The 21243-nt window shown below is 43.7% G+C and overlaps 1 protein-coding gene across 3 annotated transcripts in view; it reads right to left on the bottom strand.

Moving 5' to 3' along the window:
- ADAM12 (ADAM metallopeptidase domain 12) overlaps positions 1-21243 on the bottom strand; it is a 675955-nt gene that overhangs the window by 504008 nt on the left and 150704 nt on the right. For all 3 annotated transcript variants that reach the window (XM_059053840.2, XM_059053844.2, XM_067024332.1), the window contains one exon: positions 18239-19361. In XM_059053840.2, the coding sequence (XP_058909823.1) occupies positions 18239-19361 (1123 nt within the window). The remainder of the gene's footprint in view (positions 1-18238; positions 19362-21243) is intronic.

The raw sequence follows: 21243 nt of genomic DNA, 5'->3' as shown, positions 1-21243 counted from the left end.
GGCTATTAAAAAGATAGAAAGGTAGGACAAATAGAAAACCTAAATAATATGACAGAAGTAAATCCATATATATCAATAATAAAAATGAGTATAAATGGTCTAGATTTCCTAGTTAAAATAAATACATAAGATAGCTAATAAAATTTTGTAAAACCAACCAAACAAACAAACCAAAAAAGAATAATGGTTGTAATCTAATCTTTCCCTGTCAGATATTAAAGCTTACTATGAAGCTACAATTAAAACAAAGTTATATTGTAGTATACACAGAAAATATCTGGAACTGAATGAAAATGAAAAAATACATTTCAAAATAAGGAGGAAATTTATATCTTGAACTGATTATACAAAAGCATTTGATATGAGCATTTGGTCTAAGCTTCCCCCTTAAGCTAACAAATTAAAAAGAAGAAGAAGAGGAGGAAGTTTAGGAGAGAGTAAATAGAAACATGGAAATAATAAAGCTAAAAGCAGAATCAATGTAATAGAAAATCAACAAACAATAGAGAAAAATCAATGGAACAAAACCTAGATCTTTGGGGAAAAAAAATCAATAAAATGGATAAAGCTCTAGCTAGACTGATTAAAAAAAAAGACACAAATTACCAGTATCAGGAATAAAAGTGGGGACATCACTACACGTCCCAGGATAATAAGAAAATATTATGAACAACTTTATGCCAATAATTTCAACAACTTTGATGAAATGGTAAATTCCTTGAAAGAAGGTAAATTTACAAATTACCAGACTCAAAAAGTTGCAGCAACCCTGACTCGTCATGTAACAATTTTAAAAAATTGAATTCATAATTAAAGCTTTCCCTCAAGGAAAACTTCAAGCCAACATGACTTCACTGGTGATTTCTATAAAACACTCAAGAAATAATGTTAATCTTCCAAAATCTTTTTCAGAAAGAGAACACTTCCCAGTTTATTATAGAAAGCTGGTGTTTTCCTGATATCAAAACCAAAAACATTTCAGAAAGGAAAATGACATGCCAACATTCCTAAAGAACACAGATGAAAAAAAAATTCCTAAAAAGGTTAGCAAATAGAATCCTTTATTTTTTAAAAGTATAATGCATCATGACTAAATAGATTTTAACCTAGAAATAGTTAATTTAACATATGAAAATCCATGTAATTCCCCATACTTATAAAATGAAGGAGAAAAACTCTATTATTATCCCAATAGGTACATTAAAAGTATTTCAGTATTCAACATCCGTGCATAATAAAAGCTTTCACCACGTTAGGAACAGAAACAAACAACAAAAGAATCTGAACATAAATTGGCAAAGGATTTGAACAGACACTTCTCCAAAGAAGATATACAAATGGTCAATATGCACATAAAAAGATGTTCAACATCACTAGGGGATCATTAGGGAAATGCAAATCAAAACCACAATGAGATACCACTTTACACCCATTAGGATGGCTATTATAGAGAAAAAAAAAAAGAAAATAACAAGTGTTGGCAAGGATGTGGAGAAACTGGCAGCCTTGTGAGAATGTGAAATGGTGCAACTGTTGTGGAAAACAGTATGGAGGTCCCTCAGAAAATTAAGCATAGATTTAAACATTATCCAGCAAGTCTACTTCTGGGTATTTACCCAAAAGAATTAAAAGCAGAAACAAACATTTTTACACCTATGTTCATAGCAGCACTATTCACAACGGCCAAAAGGTGGAAGCAACCCAAGTGTCCATCAACAGATGAATGGGATAATCACAGTGTGGCATTATCCGTAGAACAGAATATTATTCAACCTTAACAAAGACAGAAATTCTGATACATGAGACAACATGGATAAACCCTGAGGACATTATGCTAAGTGAAATAAGCCATCACAAAAGGACAAATACCATATGATTCTTATATATGGTGCCTAGAATAGGCAAATTCATAGAAGCAAAGTAGAATGGTGGTTACCAAGGACCGTGGAGCAGGGGGATGTAATTAATGGTTAATGGGTTTGGAGTTTCACTTTTGCAAGATGAAAACATTTCTGTGGATGAATGGTTGTGATGGTTGCAAAACAACGTGAATATACTTAATGCCACAGAACTGAGCACAGAAAGATGATTAAGGTGGCAAATGCCATGTTATGTATGTTTTACCAGAATGAAAAAAGAAAGAGAATAAATTAGGAATAGAAGGAACCTGGTAGATGAAATCTATGTATGTATGTATGTATGTATGTATCTCTGTTAAGTCCTTAGAGCTAACCAGGGAATAAGTCAAAGATGCTCACTTTCATCACTTCTATTCAACATTTTACTGTGTCTTACCTGTGCAATAAGGCACGAAAAAAACAAAGGAATCAAGATGGAAAAAGAATAAGTAAAACTTTGTTCGTACATAATATTATCGAGTACACAGAAAATCCTAAGGAATCTACAAAAGAAACCCCACTACTACAATTAAGTGCTTTTAGCAAGGTTGCAGGATTCAAGGTCACTATACAGATATCAATTATCTATATTTCTATGTGTAACTAAAAAAAGTTGGAAATGAAATTTGTAAAAATCAGTGTCATGCATTTACAGCAGCATTCAGAATATGAAATAAATAAGGATACATTTAACAAAACATGTGAAAGATCTTTATAGTGAAAACTACAAAACGTTGTGGAGACAATTAGAGATAGATGCAGTGACATGGAAGAATTTCAAAGGCATGAGTCTGAGTGAAAGAAACCTTATACAAAGAAAGCCCAAGTTGCCTTAATATGTATAAATTCTAGAATAACAACAGAAAAAAAATCAGTGATTTCCTGAGGCTGGAAGGAGTAAATTGACTGAAAAGGAGTCAAATGTTTCTCTGAGGCGATAGAAATACTCTGTATATCATTGTGGTATTGGTTACATGGGCTTATATACATTAAATGTGTGCACTTTAATGTAAGTAAATTATACCTCAATATAGCTGATCAAAAATAAAAAGCAGAGTGTAGGATCAGATTGAGAAGGCCTTTTTGAAATATAAAATTAAAATTTGAAAAATGTGTCATGGTAGCCAGAGCCTCTCACCACCTGAATCGTGCAGTAATGCAGTATATCAAATGCCAACATTTTACACTTAGGAGTATCTGTAAGATTCCCCATCTTTTAAATCCATAGAGAGTAACTGGATAGCTTTTGTAAGTCATATAATATTCAAGTGGCGTGAAAATTTCTAGAAGAAAACAACTGCATAAGTCAGGAAATCCTTGTATAAACACAAATTCTATATATGATTGGCATTTCCGACCAGTAAAGAAATAATGGATTACCCCATCAATAGTCCACAGACAACTGGCAAACCATTTATGTAAAATAGAACTTTACACCATCTGAGGAAATGTATCCAGAGGGATTACAGATTTAAATAAAGGAGCTAGAGAGGAATGTAGACTAGAAAAGGCCATTCTAAGCCTGTCAGTGAAAACAAAAGGAAAAGGACAAAGAAGATAATAAAAACATCTGAATGTCAAAAATTACCATAAGCGGACATGATGACTAAATGCAATGTGGTATCCTTGGATGTGATTCTGGAACAGAAAAAGGACATTAGTGGTAAAACTGGTGAAATCTGAATAGAGTCTGTAGTTTAGTTAATAATACTGTAGCAATATCAATTGCTTAGCTCAGACCAGTGATTCTCAAAATGTGAGTGATTTTGCTCTCCAGGGAACATTTGGCAATGTCTAGAGACATTTTTGTTTATAAAGGGAGAAAGGGGGAGGTGCTACTAGCATTTCATGGGTAGAGGCCAGGGATGCTGCTAAGCATCCTACAATACACAAGACAGCCCTCCACAACCAAGAGTCATCCAGCCCAAGACGTCGGTAGTGCCAAGGCTGAGAAACTCTGGCTTAGATAGAAGTACTGTGATGATAAGGAGAAGGTATATATACAGGATACTCAGGAACTCTCTGTACCACCTTTGTAACTCTTCTGTTAATCTAAAATTATTTCAAAATGCAAAGTTTAAAAAAGTACGATAAACATTAAAATACAAAGGGATATTTTTAACATAAATAAAAATTCAAGAGAAAAAAGACTAAAGAAAAAAGCCAAAAAAAAATAGAGGAAATTTACAAAAGAAGTATAGATGTATAACAAACACATGAGAAAGTTCAACTTCTCCGTCAAAAAAATACAAATTAATATATCATAAATATTATATTTTTCACTTATCAAAATCACATGAAAGTTTTTGTAATGTCAATACCCAATGCTTGTGCATGCTCAAGGCAGCCACTATTTAGGTATTGACAGTCTAGTTAGATACAACTGTTACAGAGTATCATTTGGAAATCTATACTAAAAAGCCTTAAAATTGTGCCTCTCCTTTGACCCAGAAATTCTAGGAATGTGGCTTAAATAAATCACATGAAATGCCCACAAAGATTTCCCTCTGAGGACATTTATCAACACATTGTTATAAAAATGCAGAAATGGAAACAATCTATTTAACAAGAAGATTTTCAAAAAATAGCTTAGGTAAATCTTTATAACAGAAGCCTATGTAGCTGTTAAACGATTAACAGGGGAATATGTAAGACATGAAAGGGAACTTGACGATCTATTGTTAAGAAAAAGCAACCTCTAATGATGCTTTTACATGATCCTCTGTTTGTTAAGAAAAGGAAAGAGAAATTTAAAAATAAAATTTCATTTCATACATGAGAGCATCCGAGTAATCTACTTGGGAAGATCGACTGAAACATTAACAGTGATGTTATCTGTGGATAGTAGGATTATGGTTGGTTTTTATTTTCCTCTTTTTGTTTATATACATTTTAATTTTTACAATGCACATGTTATACTTTTTCAATGAGAGGGAAAAAACCTTACAAAAGCAATGGAATTGAAGAAGGCACTGATTACACTTACTCCCTAGTCTAAGGAGCATTTTCATGTATGATTTTAGACCTGGAGAGAAACCACAGTGCAACCGGCAGTGCCAGCAGCCAAGGCGGACCTTGGGGTGGAGAGAATCACGACAGGCTTTGCGACAACCTATCGCATCATCACACGTTCTCCCCGATGTGTCTCCCAAATGCACAACACTGTGGTGTTCAGCGCGTTTCGCGGACCGCCTCTCCCGAAGTCTGCTGCCTGGGCTCTGAAGCTCCACTCCTCACAGCTCCTTTGCTACCATTTCTGAACTGAAGTGGGTCACTTGGTCTTGCACACACACGTGTATTTGTAAGGGTGCAAGACAGGATGCCACAGGACCTCAAAGTCATTTGTTCACTATCTACATAGGCCATCTGAACAAAATCACCTAAATATTGTCCACCTCTACTCAAAAATGGATAAGCCTCTATCTTCTTAAAACGCCAGAGCCATTTTTCTGCTGAATAGACACCAAAGATTCCATATCACCTCATTCAACTGCAAGCCTGGCCCTTCACTTCAGCCCCCTGCCCAAGGAGGGAGCAGATTTTAAGTAAAACTCTATACTTTTTCCTTTCATTTCAGCCAACTTATAAATTTGTACATGGGAAAGACAAGACAAAGCCAGAGCACCAAATATCACCGTCACATTCTGCATATTTCCAAGAGATGGGCCCCAAAGTTGTCTCTGAATTGTCTAACAGATAATGTAGAAGGAGAAACATTAGGAGCTGCAAGGGTTAAATGCTCTGAGAGGTTAAAAGTCAAGAGTTGCTCAGGAGATGCACAACTCTTGAAGAGGGAGAGTGGAGATTTTTGTCCTTGTGGGGCCCATGTCAATGGTCTGTATAATATGACTGACCCCATCCTTAATGTAGGCTTATGACACAAGACCAAAACACAATGAAAACAAAGGTGGTTCTACAGAAGACCAAAATGGTGCAGTCCTTGTATGCACATGCTTCAACTAATTGAGAAACTGATTTTTTTAAAACTGAATTTTTGTAGTGTTTGTCTTTAACTTCTGAATCTACAGACAACCACCACCTACTGGACCAGTTTATACACTCCTCACCTAGACTATGTGTTTGAGTGTTCCTTCGGGGCACTTATCACAAAAACCAGAGTGGGAAAGAGCAGGGATTGGAGGGAGCAGGTTCTAACTACAAGTGGCATGACAAAGGCCGTGCTCCCTGCAAAGAGAATACCTATGCTGTCTGTGCTCCTGCCCTCAGGACCTCTTGGTGACTTCAACTTTGAACAGTCTGACAATTACCCCTAAGTAGTGAGAACTGGGGTGCACAGTAAAGAGGACATAGGACATGCTGACCTGCAGGGGAGAGCTGTCCTTGAAGGGTAGGAGAACATGCCACCCCCAAAATATGTCACTTGGCATAAGGCTTATTTTGGGCTGAAGGCAACTGAGGAAGATGACACCAGAGGAATCAACATAACAAACTTTACTAACTAGCCTTTGTCTACCATTAGTTTCCTCCCATATATTTACCCTCCCACTCTGACAACCTTGGAAGCCTAAAAGTGCTCTGCTTTGTCTTTTCATTTCTCCACAAAATTACTGTTCTTTGTTGAAGATGCTATGTAAGCCAGAGTTCTAAACCACTGCTTTGAGTTACTCATTTTCTTCTGGTTATCTCCCATGTACATATGAGGAATAGATGTTAATAAACTTCACTTTGCTTTTCTCTTGTTAATCTGTCTTTTGTTATAGGTGCCCCAGAGAGAACTTGGAAGGGTGGAGGGAAAATTATTTTCCCTTCCTTACATCCTCCAGAACAGAGCTCTTAAGCAGGGAGGCACTGACTCAGATTCCAGAATAGGACCTAACATAGGCAGTTTGAAAAAGCATCCCTAATGTGTCTGACGCCCTCCCCTGGTTAAGAACACCTTTTTCACGCTCTCTGATAACAGCCATGAACAATGTAGGATCACTAGAATGCCCCTTATGTGAACTGTGGTACTTCACCCACAGTAATGCCTTTATGTGGCTCCAACCTAACATGGAAAACTAGTGACTAGAAACAATCTCCCCCCAAAAACACCCTTCAAAATGTTTTTGTAACATTGTTCATACATTTTCTGTCCTTTACGTTAAATTTGACCATCTGCAGGATAATAAACTTCTTCCTTGACAAAACTTGATTATTCTTACTAAGTTCTTGGAGAGAAACAATATTTTGAGACTTTCTTCCCTCCATTTTAAAAAGAAGTGGGGATGCTATAGACTTCACTTTACTTTTCACAACCTACCTCTGGACGTGGCTCCCCACCCTTTCCTGGCCAGAGAGGTTTTGGATGTGACCATGGGGAGAGGTGGTTTGAAGAAGGAAAGGGAGTGAGCTTCTAAGTGACCCTGACATCAGCAAGGCTTTGTTGGGTCATCAGGATGACCTGTCCTCTGCCCAGCACCCAGGTCCTGAGCAAGTGTGCTGTGCTCCATGGCTCACTGCTGGGCCTGGAGAGCTCATTGCCATTGCCTCGGACTTGGATCCTGACCTCCAGGTCAGTGCAGTCTAGAAGAAGAAAAATGGCCCCCATGGCATAGCAAGTATGTCACATTGAAAGGCAATAATATTCAGGGGAGTCAAGTGCTTGAGAGGAGATGGAACTGGGAAGATGCACTGAGGCTACGTACGTCACAGTCTGGTGAGTGATGAGAATTGCCAAGCAGATGGCCCACACTAACAGTGGGCTAGAAGGAGGTGAGGGCACAGTGCAGGCCAGTGGTTCTCAACCGAGATGATTTTGTCATCTCTCCCCCAATGCAGATAATGTCTGGAGCGGTCGGTGTTTGTCACACCTGGGAGGGAGGGCTATTGGCATCTCATGGGCAGAGGCTAGGGATGCCGTTAAACATCCTATGGTGCACAGAGAGCCCTCGCACAGAGAATCATCTGGCCCCAAATGCTGATCCTGCCAAGATGTGGAGAAGGAAGGCAACACTGGGGTGAGGGGGCCAAGGTCAAGGTGAGAGAGGCAGGAACCATGAAGCAAAACGTTCCCTTTTACTAGCAACCAAAGAGATGCCAGCTCAAACTACAACAGAGTGGTATTTTTCATCTAGAAATTTGGGAAGATTTACAAACGAATACCTAATCTTGGCCAAGCACATACAGAAAGGCCCTTCACCTAGATTTCTCCTGAAGTCCAATTTGGCATGTGTGTCAAGAACCTGAAAAAGGCTGATGCTCTCTGATTTAGATACATTCCATTTTCGATACATTCCATTTCAAGGATTTTTGTTTTTTCAAAAGGAAATACTCCAGTATACAGAAAAGCCTCACAAGCCCAGTGTTCACATTAATATGATTCCACAAAGTGAAAAACAAATAACTACTTTAAGGACCAACAATGAAGAAATAGTTAAACTACGGTATATCCATAAAACACACCATTTCATAGTCAATAAAAGTTATCTTTGTAAAGTACTGTTATCATCAGGAAAAATTTGTGTATAGCACTAAGTGGCAGAGACCCAGAGGGAAATTACATATGCAGCAGGATCTCAGCTACTTGTAAGAAAAAAATAGACATGCATAGAAAGAGAACGGGATAAAATATACCAAAATATAAACCGTGATTATTTAAAGGGACTGAGCTTTTTATTTTGCTTTTTGTCATTCTCGGTTGCCTATAATGTATTAATTTTATAGTCAGGAAAATAAACCTACTTGGGCATAGAAATTTCATGAAGATAATAAAGGCTTGAGTGAGGATAGAGGCTGTAGACATGGGAAAGAAGGGATGGGCAACGATTTGATGTGGCAGCAAGGGAGAGGAAGGAAGCATTCAAAGATGACTCCAACTTGTGAGCCTGGGATCCAGGAGGTAAGGGAACCGTTACTAAGAGCAGGAGAAAATCTGAGCATAAAAGTGACAACAGTGGCCTGGGAGGTACCATTGGAAGGCCGTGGACCACAGCCAGACGCATGAGCCTGGAGTCTGCCCCACCCCCACCCAACTAGCCGTGTATGCCTGGAAAACAAACGTCAATAACGTACATTTCCTATGGACTTTCAGGGAGGAGTAAATGACTTAAAACCCATGGAGTACATGGAACAGCACAGGACACACAGTAAAACGTTAGAAACAAGAGCAGCGGCCTTGGTGGTTGCAGTACTGGTAGTGAGTTGAAACACAGTAGCTCCTGCCAGACCTCTAAATGCCGGCATTCCCAGACCCTTGTCGCTTCCTGTCGTCCTCATCTCCTAGGTGTTCTCAAATACTTCCGTGGCATAAAACACCAACTCTAGGAATAACATTCCCCAAACCATAACTCTATCCTAGGGCTCTGTTTTGGGCTCCAGATTCATGGGTCCAACTCCCAGCTTGCCATCTGCACCTGCCTGTCCCATTGACACTTCAAACATAACCTGTCCTCATGGCACCTGGGATCTTCTCCACCCCTCCTCACATCTTCTCCACCTGGATATAAACCTTCTCCCCTGTTAGTCACAATATAGGAAGAACCCTTAAAATTCAACAGTAAGAAAATAAACAACTCAAATAAAAAATAGACCAAAGCCCTTTACAGATATCTCACCAAAGAAGATATACAGAGAGCAAATAAGCAAATGAAAAGATGCTCCTCTCACCATATGTCATCAGGGAAATGCAAATTAAAACAACAAGATACACTACGTAACTGTCAGAACAGCCAAAATCCAGAACACTGACGCTATCAAATGCCGGCACGAATGCAGAGCAACAGGAACTCTCATTCTTTGCTGGTGGGAATGCAAAATGGTGCAGCCACTTTGGAAGATAGTTTGTCAGGTTCTTACTAAACCAAACATACTCTTACCTTATGATCCAGCAATCACATTCCTTGGTATTTACCCAAAGGAGCTGAAAACTTATGTCCACACAAAACACTGCACATGGATGTTTATAGCAGCTTTATTAATAACTGCCAAAACTTGGAAGCAATCAAGACACCCTTGTTTAGGTCAGTGGATTAATAAAACGTGGTACATCCAGACAATGGAATATTATTCAGTGCTTGAAATGAGCTGTCACACAATGGAAAGACATGGAAGAAATTTAAATGCATATTAGTAAGTGAAAGAAGTGTTTGAAAAGTCTGCATATTGTATGATTCCAAGTATATGACATTCTGGAAAAGGTGAAATTATGGAGTCAGTAAAAGGATCAGTGGTTGCCAGGGTTCGGGTGCGCGGGGAGGAATAGAGGGAGAGCTCAGAGGAGTTTTAGGGCAGTGAGACTCTATACGATACTATAATTGTGGATACGTGTCATTATACATTTTCCTAAACCCGCAGAAGGTACAACACCAAGAGTGAACCCTAATGAAAACTATGGACTTTGGGTGATAATGATGTGTCAGTGTAGGTTCATCAGTTGTAACAAATACGCCACTCTGGTGGGGATGCTGATAGTAGGAGATGCTATAAATGTGTGCAGGTGGGGTATATGGGGAACCTCTATACTTTCCCCTCAGCTTTGTTGTGAACCTAAAACTGCTCTAAAAACATGAAGTCTTTTTTAAAAGCCCCCAGATCTCCCAGTGCCCAAGCTGGAAAGTCAGATGTCAACCTTGCCATCCCCCAACTTCCCCCATGACCTCGTTGACACTCAAGACTTGTGAATTCCACCATCAGGCTCTTCTTCCCTCCTCTCAAGCCTCCAATATGGTTCTCATCTACTCCATGGCAATAATCTCCCCCCTTTCCATTCCTCACCTTCCAATGAATAAGAGTGATCTTCTTAAAGCATACACTAACTATATCATAGCATCTCACTGCTGTTAGGAGAAAACTGTAAATCCTTATTCTGGACTCAAAGCCCCAACCCAAACCATTTCCCGAGCTCACCTCTTCAGCTTCGAGCTTCAGCCTCATGGCATGACTTGCTCTGCTGCAGGCACACTGGCCTTCTCGGCTCCTCCAAACTGCCAAGCTCATCTCTGCCTCAAAACCTTGACACATGCTGGTCCCTGTACTTCTATGCTTTGAGGATCACATGCACACAATACTACATATAAAAGAGAAAACCAACAAGGACCAGCTGTAGAGCACAGGGAACTCTACTCAACATTTTGTAATAACCTATACAGGAAAAGAATCTGAAAAAGCATGAATATAGGTATTAGTATAACTGAATCACTTTGCTGTACACCTGAAACTAACACAACATTGTAAATCAACTCGACTCCAATGAAAATTTTAAAAATAAAATAAAAGTTCCTCCCTCAGAAATATTTTCTTGACAAACTCCCTCTTCTAAGTGAAGCCTCCCTTGTTAAGCTCTCTCATGGTCCTCTCCTACCCTTAGAGCACTGACCACGATCTATAATGACATACATATTTAGGGGTCTCAGTTGGATGTCTGTGTCCCCACCAGACTGTAATGGTGGGGAGACCACAGCTGGCTTTCGTTTCAGCTCCATGGAACCAAAGGCTCACCCAGGGCCTGGTAACCATGTGCCACAATACATGTCATGTGAGTGAGGGGAAGGCTCTCTAGACGGGACTCTGGTCTGGCACGAGCAGGAGATGCCAGAGTTGGACACATGCCCCAACCACTTATTGAGGATGGTGGATGACACAGAAAGGCCCGATCTTTCCGCTGACGTGAAAAGAGGCAGGAGAGCCACGTACCAAGGATGAAGCTTAGTGAGCACTTGCATCTGGGGAGGGGGAAGAAAGAATCGGAGGAAGCCAGGAAGGCACCGGTGACAAGAGGCAGAGGAGAGCCCAGAGTAAACCGTGTGCTGGGGCTCGAGGGGGAGAGAGCTTTGCCCCTGGGCTCTGAGCGTCTCTCCTACCTGAAAATTGGACTTGTCTAAACAGCTATTGGGACAGAAAACCTGAGCCAGAAAAATGCATACATTAATGGACTAGGAGGGGAGAGTTCGAGAGAGAATCTGGTTTATATCTCTCATTCCACAGCGGAAGAAGTGGAGACCACGGGGCGGGGTGGGGGGGGAGGGAAGAGACCTGCCCAAAGTCGCCCGGAGCTCACCCTTGAGCAGGGCTGGCACACCTGCTCTGTAAAGGCTCAGGTAGTAAATACTGCAGGCTTTGTGGGTCACCCGGTCTCTGTCCCAACTCCTCAGCTCCGCTGTGCAGCGCAAAAGCAGCCACAGAACCGCGTGTGGATGAACGAGCCCGGCTGTTCCACTGAAGCTTGAGTTACAAGAACAGGCGGGACACAGCCCCGGGCTGAGGTTTGCTCTCAGCTGCTGCTGCGTGTGCCAGGGGTCCCATTTCACCATCCATTTGTCAGCTGACTCGAACACGCCCTAGCTTCTCTTGCTGTTAATGATGAAACAGAACACACACACTCACTCGGCCCAGCTCTCTTCTTAACGAATTCCCAATAAGAAGGCACCGTCCTGAGACTGTTCGCCCCGTCCTCAAAACCACCCCCACAGCAGAAGAGCCCGCGGTCCCGGTGTGAGTGCTGGCCAGGCGCTGGCAGTGGGGTGGCAATGTCCCCCTCTGGTTGGGAAGCACTGAGAGGCGAGTGGCCTCAGGAACCTGCAGAGGGTTAGATGTATACCCTGCGGGCACTTATGGTCACCGTGGGCACCGCCAACCCTCACGATCAGCGGCAACCACGCGGGCTTTACCCCGCAAAATGGCCCCCGAATCTGACCACTTCTCGGCACCACTGCCACCCTGTCCCAAGTCACCGCTCGCACTCCATTGCTCAATATACATTTGTTGAGGGAATGATGAAATATCAAGGGTAGGAGCGGTCAGGAAGTGTGAGAGCCTTCCCAGAGGAAGCCACACTCCGAGAAATCATCAAAGCCTTCAGGAGAATCAGCACCTGCTGAAGAGAGAGGGGGGCTTTCCTAGGCAAAGGGAATAGCAGGGCGAATGCAGAGCGGGCGGAAAGGGAAACGTGTGTCTTTGGGGCGCGGGGCATTGAAGGGTGCAAAAGCCAGAGGAATCAAAAGAGCTTAGGTGTGGGGAGTGCCTGTTAAAAAACAAAGAAACAAACCCGAAAATCATCCAGGGCGGGAGGGCAGAATTCTCTGCACACAGGTGCTAAGGTCCGCACCCCACGACCCCAGGTTCAGCCTTGCAAGATCCTTGACTTGTTTTAGAGAACTGTGAGGCCACAGAGTGGAGACAGTAGATTAAACAGCAGAAGAGCCAGCTGTGATGCACTCACACCCTCCTTGGGAATAAAGGAGGTAGCCGGCCACCCACCCTGCCCCCAGTTGCTTGAACTCCTGCAGGAAGACGGTCCTCAGAGGTCCAGCCCAACTCTGGCAGCCGGAAGGCTCACCCTTTATATCCCCTTCCCAGGGCTATAAAGGCCAGCCTCCTCGCCCCCAATCAGAATAACTCCGAAGGGCCACCCTCAATTCAGAGCCCTCTAAGACCCTCATTATGACTGCATCACAGAACACTCACGTTCTCTGCCCATACCTACTTCCTTTCCCGTCCACAAGTGCCATATTCCCACTGCACAATAAATGCCCATTAAATGCATCTCCATCTCAGAGCTGGATTTCCAGAGCCTCCAATGTGGAACATAGGCAAACAGGGTAAACGTTGTCTTGGAGGATAGGCGATAAGGAGCAGGCAAATTACAGCCAGCAGGCCAAATCTGGCCCGCTGCCTGTTTTGTAAATAAAGTTTTATTGGAATAGAGCCATGCTCATTTATTTACGCATTGTCTTTGGCTGCTTTCCTTCTACAATGGCAGAGTTGAGTAGCTGCTGGAGAGACGACATGGCCTGCAAAGCCTAACTTAATTGCTACCTGGCCCTTTTCCAAAAAAAAAAAAAAAAAAAGTTTGCCAACCCCAGTTCTTAATCATTAAAGAAAAAGCACAGCTGTAAAATAAGGGTTCCTCCTCAAATGTCTTCTGGCATCTCTAGCAAGAAATCTTCATGGGCTTGGGGAACTGAGTGTCACGCAGGCTTCTCTGGTAAACTTGGCATGTATACGTTTAGTGTCATGCAGGCTTCCCTTGAGTGGTGTAAGTGCTTTCTTCATGAAATAAACCTCACTCACTACTAATGTGTTAGATTATTGCGTCAGAACACGAGTAAACACGGCATTCCTTCTATGAACTGGCAGGGATTACTTCCTCTCCAGTCATTCCCATCTTCGGCCACTAGTGATACTAAACTCCACTGGGGTCTTCCCAGACCAATGCCACCAGAGCAATTCTAAGACAGAGGGTCCACATAGAACACTGGTGTCTGGGGCAGATGTGGGCAAACAGTGCATTCAGCAGTGTCTTCTCCAAAAGCATCTAACAAAATCAGGTGGTTTTGCTCTATCTACTTGGTTGTCTTAGGAACAGGGGAAAGCTTCAGATCCTGGCCACAAATAGGAAATGATACTGGCAGTAAGTAACATATCAAAGTCAATACTGGTTTAGCAGGACTTCCCTGGTGATGCAGTGGTTAAGAATCCGTCTGCCAATGCAGGGGACACTGGTTTGAGCCCTGGTCCAGGAAGATCCCACATTGCCATGGAGCAACTAAGCCCGTGCGCCACAACTACTGAGCCTGCGCTCTAGAGTCCACAATCTACAACTACTGAGGCCGTGTGCCTCAACTATTGAAGCCCGCATGCCTAGAGCCTGTGCTCCGCAACAAAGAGAAGCCACCGCTCAACGCAACTAGAGAAAGCCTGTGCAGCAACAAAGACCCAATGCGGCCAAAAATAAATAAATAAATAAATAAATAAATTTATCTATTTTTTAAAAAAATACTGGTTTAGGCATGCAACACCCAGTGAGGAGAGAAACATTCAGATCAACACTGTACATCCCATAGAACACCAGGAGAACAGATTTCAGGCTGGGAGGGATTTCTGAGCCAATAAGTTTTAACTATCAAATGGCATGGCTTGTTATACTTAGTTAGAAATTAACTGTGTAGCTTACTCTGCTAATAGATTTTACCCAGGGTAACTGGGCACCAAATGCTGGTATTATTTATATGCCCGTGAACAGTCTTTGAAGATCACCTCTGACAGTGATAGTGGAGGTGGGGCCCACCGCTGAGAGAGTCCCCACCATCCTAACTGCTCTACTTGGGGCTGTCACTGAGGATGGCACAGTGCGGGCCACACACACATGATCGTTCTCAGCTCTGGCACTTCATGGGCAGGTGGGCTTGGGCAAGTCATTTAATCTTCAAGCCCCATTTGTCTTGTCTACAAAGTAGGAATAATGGCATTCTCTTTACAGAATGATTTGAAGATTCAAAGTAATAAATACAATGGAAGTAGCCCAGAGCTTGGCATCTAGGATTCCCACAATAAACGCTGCGGGTACTGATGATGGTGATGGTGACATTCTTCCTACAACAGATGCACGGATTTGTACAATGTCCACCTAGCAGGCGCTAGCAGCGTGCTTCTAACACTGGAGACGTAAGTAACAAACTTACAAGGACCAAGGAAATGAACAAAGAGGGAACCAATTCACAAGCCCTCAGCCTCTGAAAAGAGAACAGGTAGCTCTGGGTCTGTTAAAAATGTTACTTCCCAGCAGACACGGCCAATCTGCACTGCACAAAGCATTTGATGGCGTCCCATTTTTCCCTAATCTTAGCAATCTTTCTGGGTGCGTGTCCTGGAGGCTCATTCAACAACACAACTGCTTTGCCTCCACGCGTAGAATCTCCCAGGCCGCACCTTACCTTGCAGCTGAATGTAAGTCGGCTAGCAAGGATACTGCTCATTCTGTACTTCGGAATCTTTCAGCTACAAAGAATCAGATTCAGTAACTATAAAGTGTGGTGACCACTAACAGCACACGTAGCCACAGGAGGCTGTCAAGAATGCCTCAGACAAGATTCCAGTTTCAGACGAGAAAATACAAACAGTTCCTTGGAGTTTTAATGAGCATCGCCACTGTCAGAAAGCACTCGCATTAAGGTTTAAAAGCTTTGTCAAGACTGAAGGTCAGAGAGCTCACCCTTGAAGCCTTGTGTAGATTATACTAGGACAGACTGTGGTAGCTAGAATCTGTGAGCTGTGCTTATAAATTTCAGGCAATAATTCTATAGCATGGGGCTTCCCTGGTGGCGCAGTGGTTGAGAGCCCGCCTGCCGATGCAGGGGACGCGGGTTCGTGCCCCGGTCCGGGAAGATCCCACATGCCGCGGAGCGGCTGGGCCCGTGAGCCATGGCCGCTGCGCCTGCGCGTCCGGAGCCTGCGCTCCGCAACGGGAGAGGCCACAACGGTGAGAGGCCCGCGTACCACAAAAAAAAAAAAAAAAAAAAAAAAAAAGATTTCTATAGCGTGGACAAGAAGTGCTTTCTTATCACCAGAGAAGAAATGCACTCCATTGCAAATTAGTTTCTAAGTGAGAGAGCACAACCGTACGGGATGTGTGTGTGCGCGTGCTTGCATGCGTGTGTGTGTGTGTACGTGCGTGTGTGCGTGCGTGTGTGTGCGCATTTGTACACAAGGACACGTGTCCTAAACAGTGAGCCCAAGGTTCTATAGCTTTGAACTTCATGACTGAGGGACCCAGAGTCACCTGGAACCTCTTTCCCTTATACATTTCATCTCAGAAAAATAGAGTGGAAACTTTTCAAGCTTAAGGGGACCTTAAGCTTGAAAAATTGAACAGCAAATCCAACCCCTTCTCTAGTCACCCAGATGAGGAAACAGAATCAGAGTTAGTGTGGCATGTCCACGTTCAATGTGCTGGAAAATAATAGATCAGCAACTCTAAGAAAGGTGACCTGGCCACCATAAATATCTCCTTCCTCAAATGGTAGAATGAGGTCATGTGATTTAGAGCCACTCAAATGCTCCACAGGTAAATCTTTGGGATTAGAGCTAATCTGAGGGAAGTCGGCCCATGGGAAGTAAAAATTAACTTGCACTCTTTGCCTAAGAAAATCAATTATAGGAGTAGTCATTTCACAAAGTCACAATCAAAAATCTTGTCTGCCCCAAAGCCAAAAATAAGACGTGGGGATTTTCTCTGCTCATATGCTCCTCTCCTCTGAGATGAATGTTTGAGATCTGGCGCTGGTGATTTTTAAGGCTCCTTTGGTCAAAGTGCTATAAATCCAAGTTACTATTTCATACCGCGAGACACAGCACAAAGACTAGGATATGCTTCAATGGGGGAGCACACAACAGTGTAGGTCGTATATTTCCAGCCTCTTCATCAACAAGGAAGAAGAAATGGCTGGCTTGAGAAATATCTTTAAAACCCGAAGCGAGGCTCAGCTTTGCAACACTGACGACTGCTTATGTTTTCCTTCTTGCAATAAGTCTGCCAGGCTCAGATGCATTCAACGGTCTAATCCGTCTGAATGCCATGTCAAATTGCCTTAAAAATCTCTGAGCATTCAATATATATACACTTGTTAAAATTAATTGCATCATTTAACATTTCTATGCACATTACAGCTTTAAAATGTTTTACAGTCATTTTTATTAATTAATAAAGCTTTTAATGGACAAAAATTGCACTGTAAAATTATTATGCATATGCCACATTTTCAATGTTACCACTCTCATCTTTGAATATTTTCCCCGAGTGGAAAGTCACTAATTCATAAACCAGAATCTCTTGCGGAAGCGTACGCAGGGAAGGAGAGAAATCTCCTTCAGGCTAAGGCCTGCTCCCCCCTCTACCCCCGATCTCCCAAGAAAGGTAAAGGGTGCCCAGGACAGCTGACCTTGGCAATTCTGCCTGGCCCTGGCAGTGGCGGAAAGGTATCAAATCCCAGCCGAGTTGCCCCAGAAAACACAACTAAAGAATCAGAAAACTACTGCTTCTGCCGTTTGGTGTGGAGGGTCCCAGGTTTGCCTCTTTTTGAAAATGTCCCATAATCACTGTACACACTCTCACACACAAACACTCCATTTGGAGCTTTGTGGTCTAGGTTTCTAAGGCCAACCCATCAACATCAACCACCCGATTGAAAAGTTAAAAGTGCAGAACTCTGGAGACTTCCAGATGTGCAGATGGTCATACCAGAGGGACAAAACATCTGCGAGTGGACAGCCCTTGGCTCTTCTCATCCTGTTTTGGCATGACAAGGGCCTAAATGAACTTCACTTGGGGTAGAGTCCCCTACTCATTATATATGGTCTGGAGCTCCTGATGGAAACAAAAGTTTGAGGGAAGGCCTTTCATAATCGACAAAAGTATCATCTAAGAAAAGCTATCCAAACCAGACATCAACACGGAGCTATCAACGGTCACCTTTGAGTGACGGAGATGAAGCAATTACTGAGAACAGCTTCTTGGAATAAGTTACGCAGAAGAAACTCACCCGCTATTCACCTTGGCAATCACACCAATCACCTGAGGTGGGGAGGGGTCTGTGCCTGGTGGCAGGGAGGATGGGAGTGTCACTCACCTGCCGTGTAACTCCAGCCCGGGATGTGAATGGACAGTTGGTTGGCGTGACCATGACCCCCGGTGTGACAATGAGCTGCACAGTCCTGCTTCCCTTTTCTCACGGTGACCTGGTCACTCCCCGCATCTGTATTTTCCAGGGGAGGAGAGCCTCTCCAAGGACACAGGCCGCTTCCCGCGGTCCCCAAATGCACCCGCCCCAATGACGGGTTTTCCTTCAAGAAACTGTCTTGCAAACCTAGGTTCCAGCGAGGGCCTAGGAGGTTTTGGTTTCCCCCCGTGAGCTCCAGCTTCAGGGCTCTGCTTATTGGCTCTCCGTGAGCTGTGCCGTCGACTCCATCTGGTGTCAATCTGTGTGAACTGCAATTCAGGTTGAGGGACAGAACGGATCTGTGCATCTTGGGGCCAGCAAGTCGAGGCGGCTCGATGGGGACAGAGAGGGACCTGTCCAGATAGTAGATGGAATTTGGACACGGCTGAGACACTCTGAGGTGGACACAGGAGCTGAACAGCAGCGGGCTCTTTCCCTCCTGTGACCGTGGGGTGCTCGCAGAAAAATGGTCCTCCCTGTCGTCCACACTGGTGATCCAGTACTCGTGTCCCTCGCACAGCCGTGCGTGGGCTTCAGGGACCTTCAGCCCCATCACAGAGCTGTTTCTGGAGAATTCTGTACAGGTGAAAGGTCCATGGTGCCGACTTGGATCGGCACCACCAGCCAGAGCAGAGGGGCCCCCAAACAGAGCATCCTGGGCCCTGCACTTGATGCACAGCGGGTCCCCGACAGCCTCCCACACCAGGGTGCTGGCGGGGGGCCCCACGCGCCTGGCCGTGATGGTGATGGAAGCAAAGCCCTTCCGGGAGCCACTGCACGGCTTCTCCTCTTTGCGCGGCGGCTCTGCCGCAGGGCCTCGCTCCCTCACCGGTGTCTGAATTCCTAGTCCACCGGGAAGGAACTCAAAGGCCCTGTTAATAGTGACTCCGCTGCGATTAGCCAGCGATAGCTTCATGGGGTATGCACACGGCACAGGCAACTCGGCCCCATTTTCTTTTGATTTAGTCTCATCAATCAGCTGTGAAATGACTATGGACGAAATCATTTTTGTGTTCTGAGACGCCAGAGTCCCCTGCAAATGGAAAAAGATGGCAATTATTCAAGAGGTTCATTGTAATGCAGGCAGGGAACTCTTTCAAGGGCCAAGAGGATGCTGGAGATCTTTGTTCCTAACACTCAAGTGTTTCTCATCCAAGGCCTTTCAACACGCACCTGACACCCAACACCTCTGAGTATCTGAAGGGCAGGAAACGCAGATCTGTTTGTGAAATGATTAAACATTCTGGGAAAACTCCTCTGACTGGGAAATTGGTTTTTCTCTGCTGGGTGTGTCTGTTCTCAGTTTATTTAATGGTGTTTGTATCCATGGGGATCACCAAATTTCGAGAATCACCTTCACCAGGCCCAGGAGCACCTGAATACAGGTTCACAGCCTCACAGAGGAGGGAGGACAGGATTCCGGAGGAGGGCTGGGATCTGGAGGCACAGGTGTACGTGGGAGATGAGCCCGTGCTCCTCCATGGAGACAGTAAATGTGATTCCAAGGAGCCCCGCCCCACCCTCAGTCCCCAACTCCCCAGGACAACCTTCCATCTTTGCTGGTCTAGACTGGAATTCAGTCACTCACTCAGGCTTGGCGTCGCAGGGATCAAAGTCCAGAAATCAAAGCAATGGAAATCAAATGCCCAAGCTTGACAATTGCCCAGACTGACACACTGATGACAACCTCATAACAGAATGGGCTGAGGGGGGTGGGGGGTGGGGATTTGGAACAAGACAGATGCGATTTTCCTGCATTTCAGTGCTCAGATGCATAAGCATGAGTTTTTGTCCAGTATAATGATCAAGGTGTTGCATGCTTCCTCATCAACAGACCCTGCTTCCTAATCAGCAGATCCTATGCCCTGACAGTAAATCACTAGTGTGTCCAAAACAATGTGCTGTGATTTTTAATAAAGCATCTAACCAGGCTGAGACCAGGAGGTAGACTCTGCCCTCATTTTCTTTTCATTACATGTGTGCTTGAAGCACCGCAGAAAGCAACACGGAAGACTGAGTGCTTCCAGCACTAGTGAATGCTTGCAGGATCCCGAGCCCCTATGCTGACATGAATCCACGTGCTTAAAATGAACCCTTGCCTGAACGCACAGCATCCAAAATAACCCTAGCAACTGCTCACCGCACACTGCCTGCAGAATCTTCACTTCAGGAGCCTGAAGGCATAACTGGTGCTTCGCACTTAAGCAGCAGTTCTCAAACGCCAAGGTGCCTGAGAAGCACCTGAGATGTTACGCTTGCAGGTTCCTCAGGCTCCAGAGACTTTGATTCTGTAGGTCTGTGGGTAGGGTCCAGGCCTCTGCCTTTTAACCAACATCCCTGGGACCCTGATACAGGGGATCCAGGGAACACACCTTGAGAAACACTGACAGAGTCATGGGACTGCTGGTCTTTTCAAAAAGGGGGAGGGCCTGCGTTTGATGAGAGCAAATTATTCCCTTTTCCAAAGATGGGATAAGAAAGCACAGTGGCCTTTTCTTTAGAGCAGGTTGAATATTCATTTACTCAACTAGTGGAATGCTCTCCTCCAGCTGGACTTGTGATGGGAAGACCCTCACTCATGGGATGTTAGCCCAACAGTCCTCACTCATTGCGTCCTTACTATTACTCAGCAGTCCTTACTATTAGACACGGGAAGAGGGACAGCTTGTCCTTCCTGTTTTTTCCTTTTTCTTGCTTTCCTGGCATTCGTCATCACCTGACACGTTGCTATATTTGAAAGATACACGGCAACACTGTAAATCAACTATACTCCAATATAAAATAAAAATTAAAAATTAATAAAGATACATGGTAAGTTGCAAATTCAAAATGTGACAAGAGATAGGTGAAGAAGAAGAAGCAGAAATGGATAGGAGCATCATTTTGAAAATCATTTTTTAAAATATCAAAACACC

This window comes from Kogia breviceps, chromosome 2 (assembly GCF_026419965.1).
Source record: "Kogia breviceps isolate mKogBre1 chromosome 2, mKogBre1 haplotype 1, whole genome shotgun sequence".
Classification (NCBI taxonomy): Eukaryota; Metazoa; Chordata; class Mammalia; order Artiodactyla; family Physeteridae; genus Kogia; species Kogia breviceps.
This window is presented reverse-complemented; position numbering and strand designations above follow the sequence as displayed.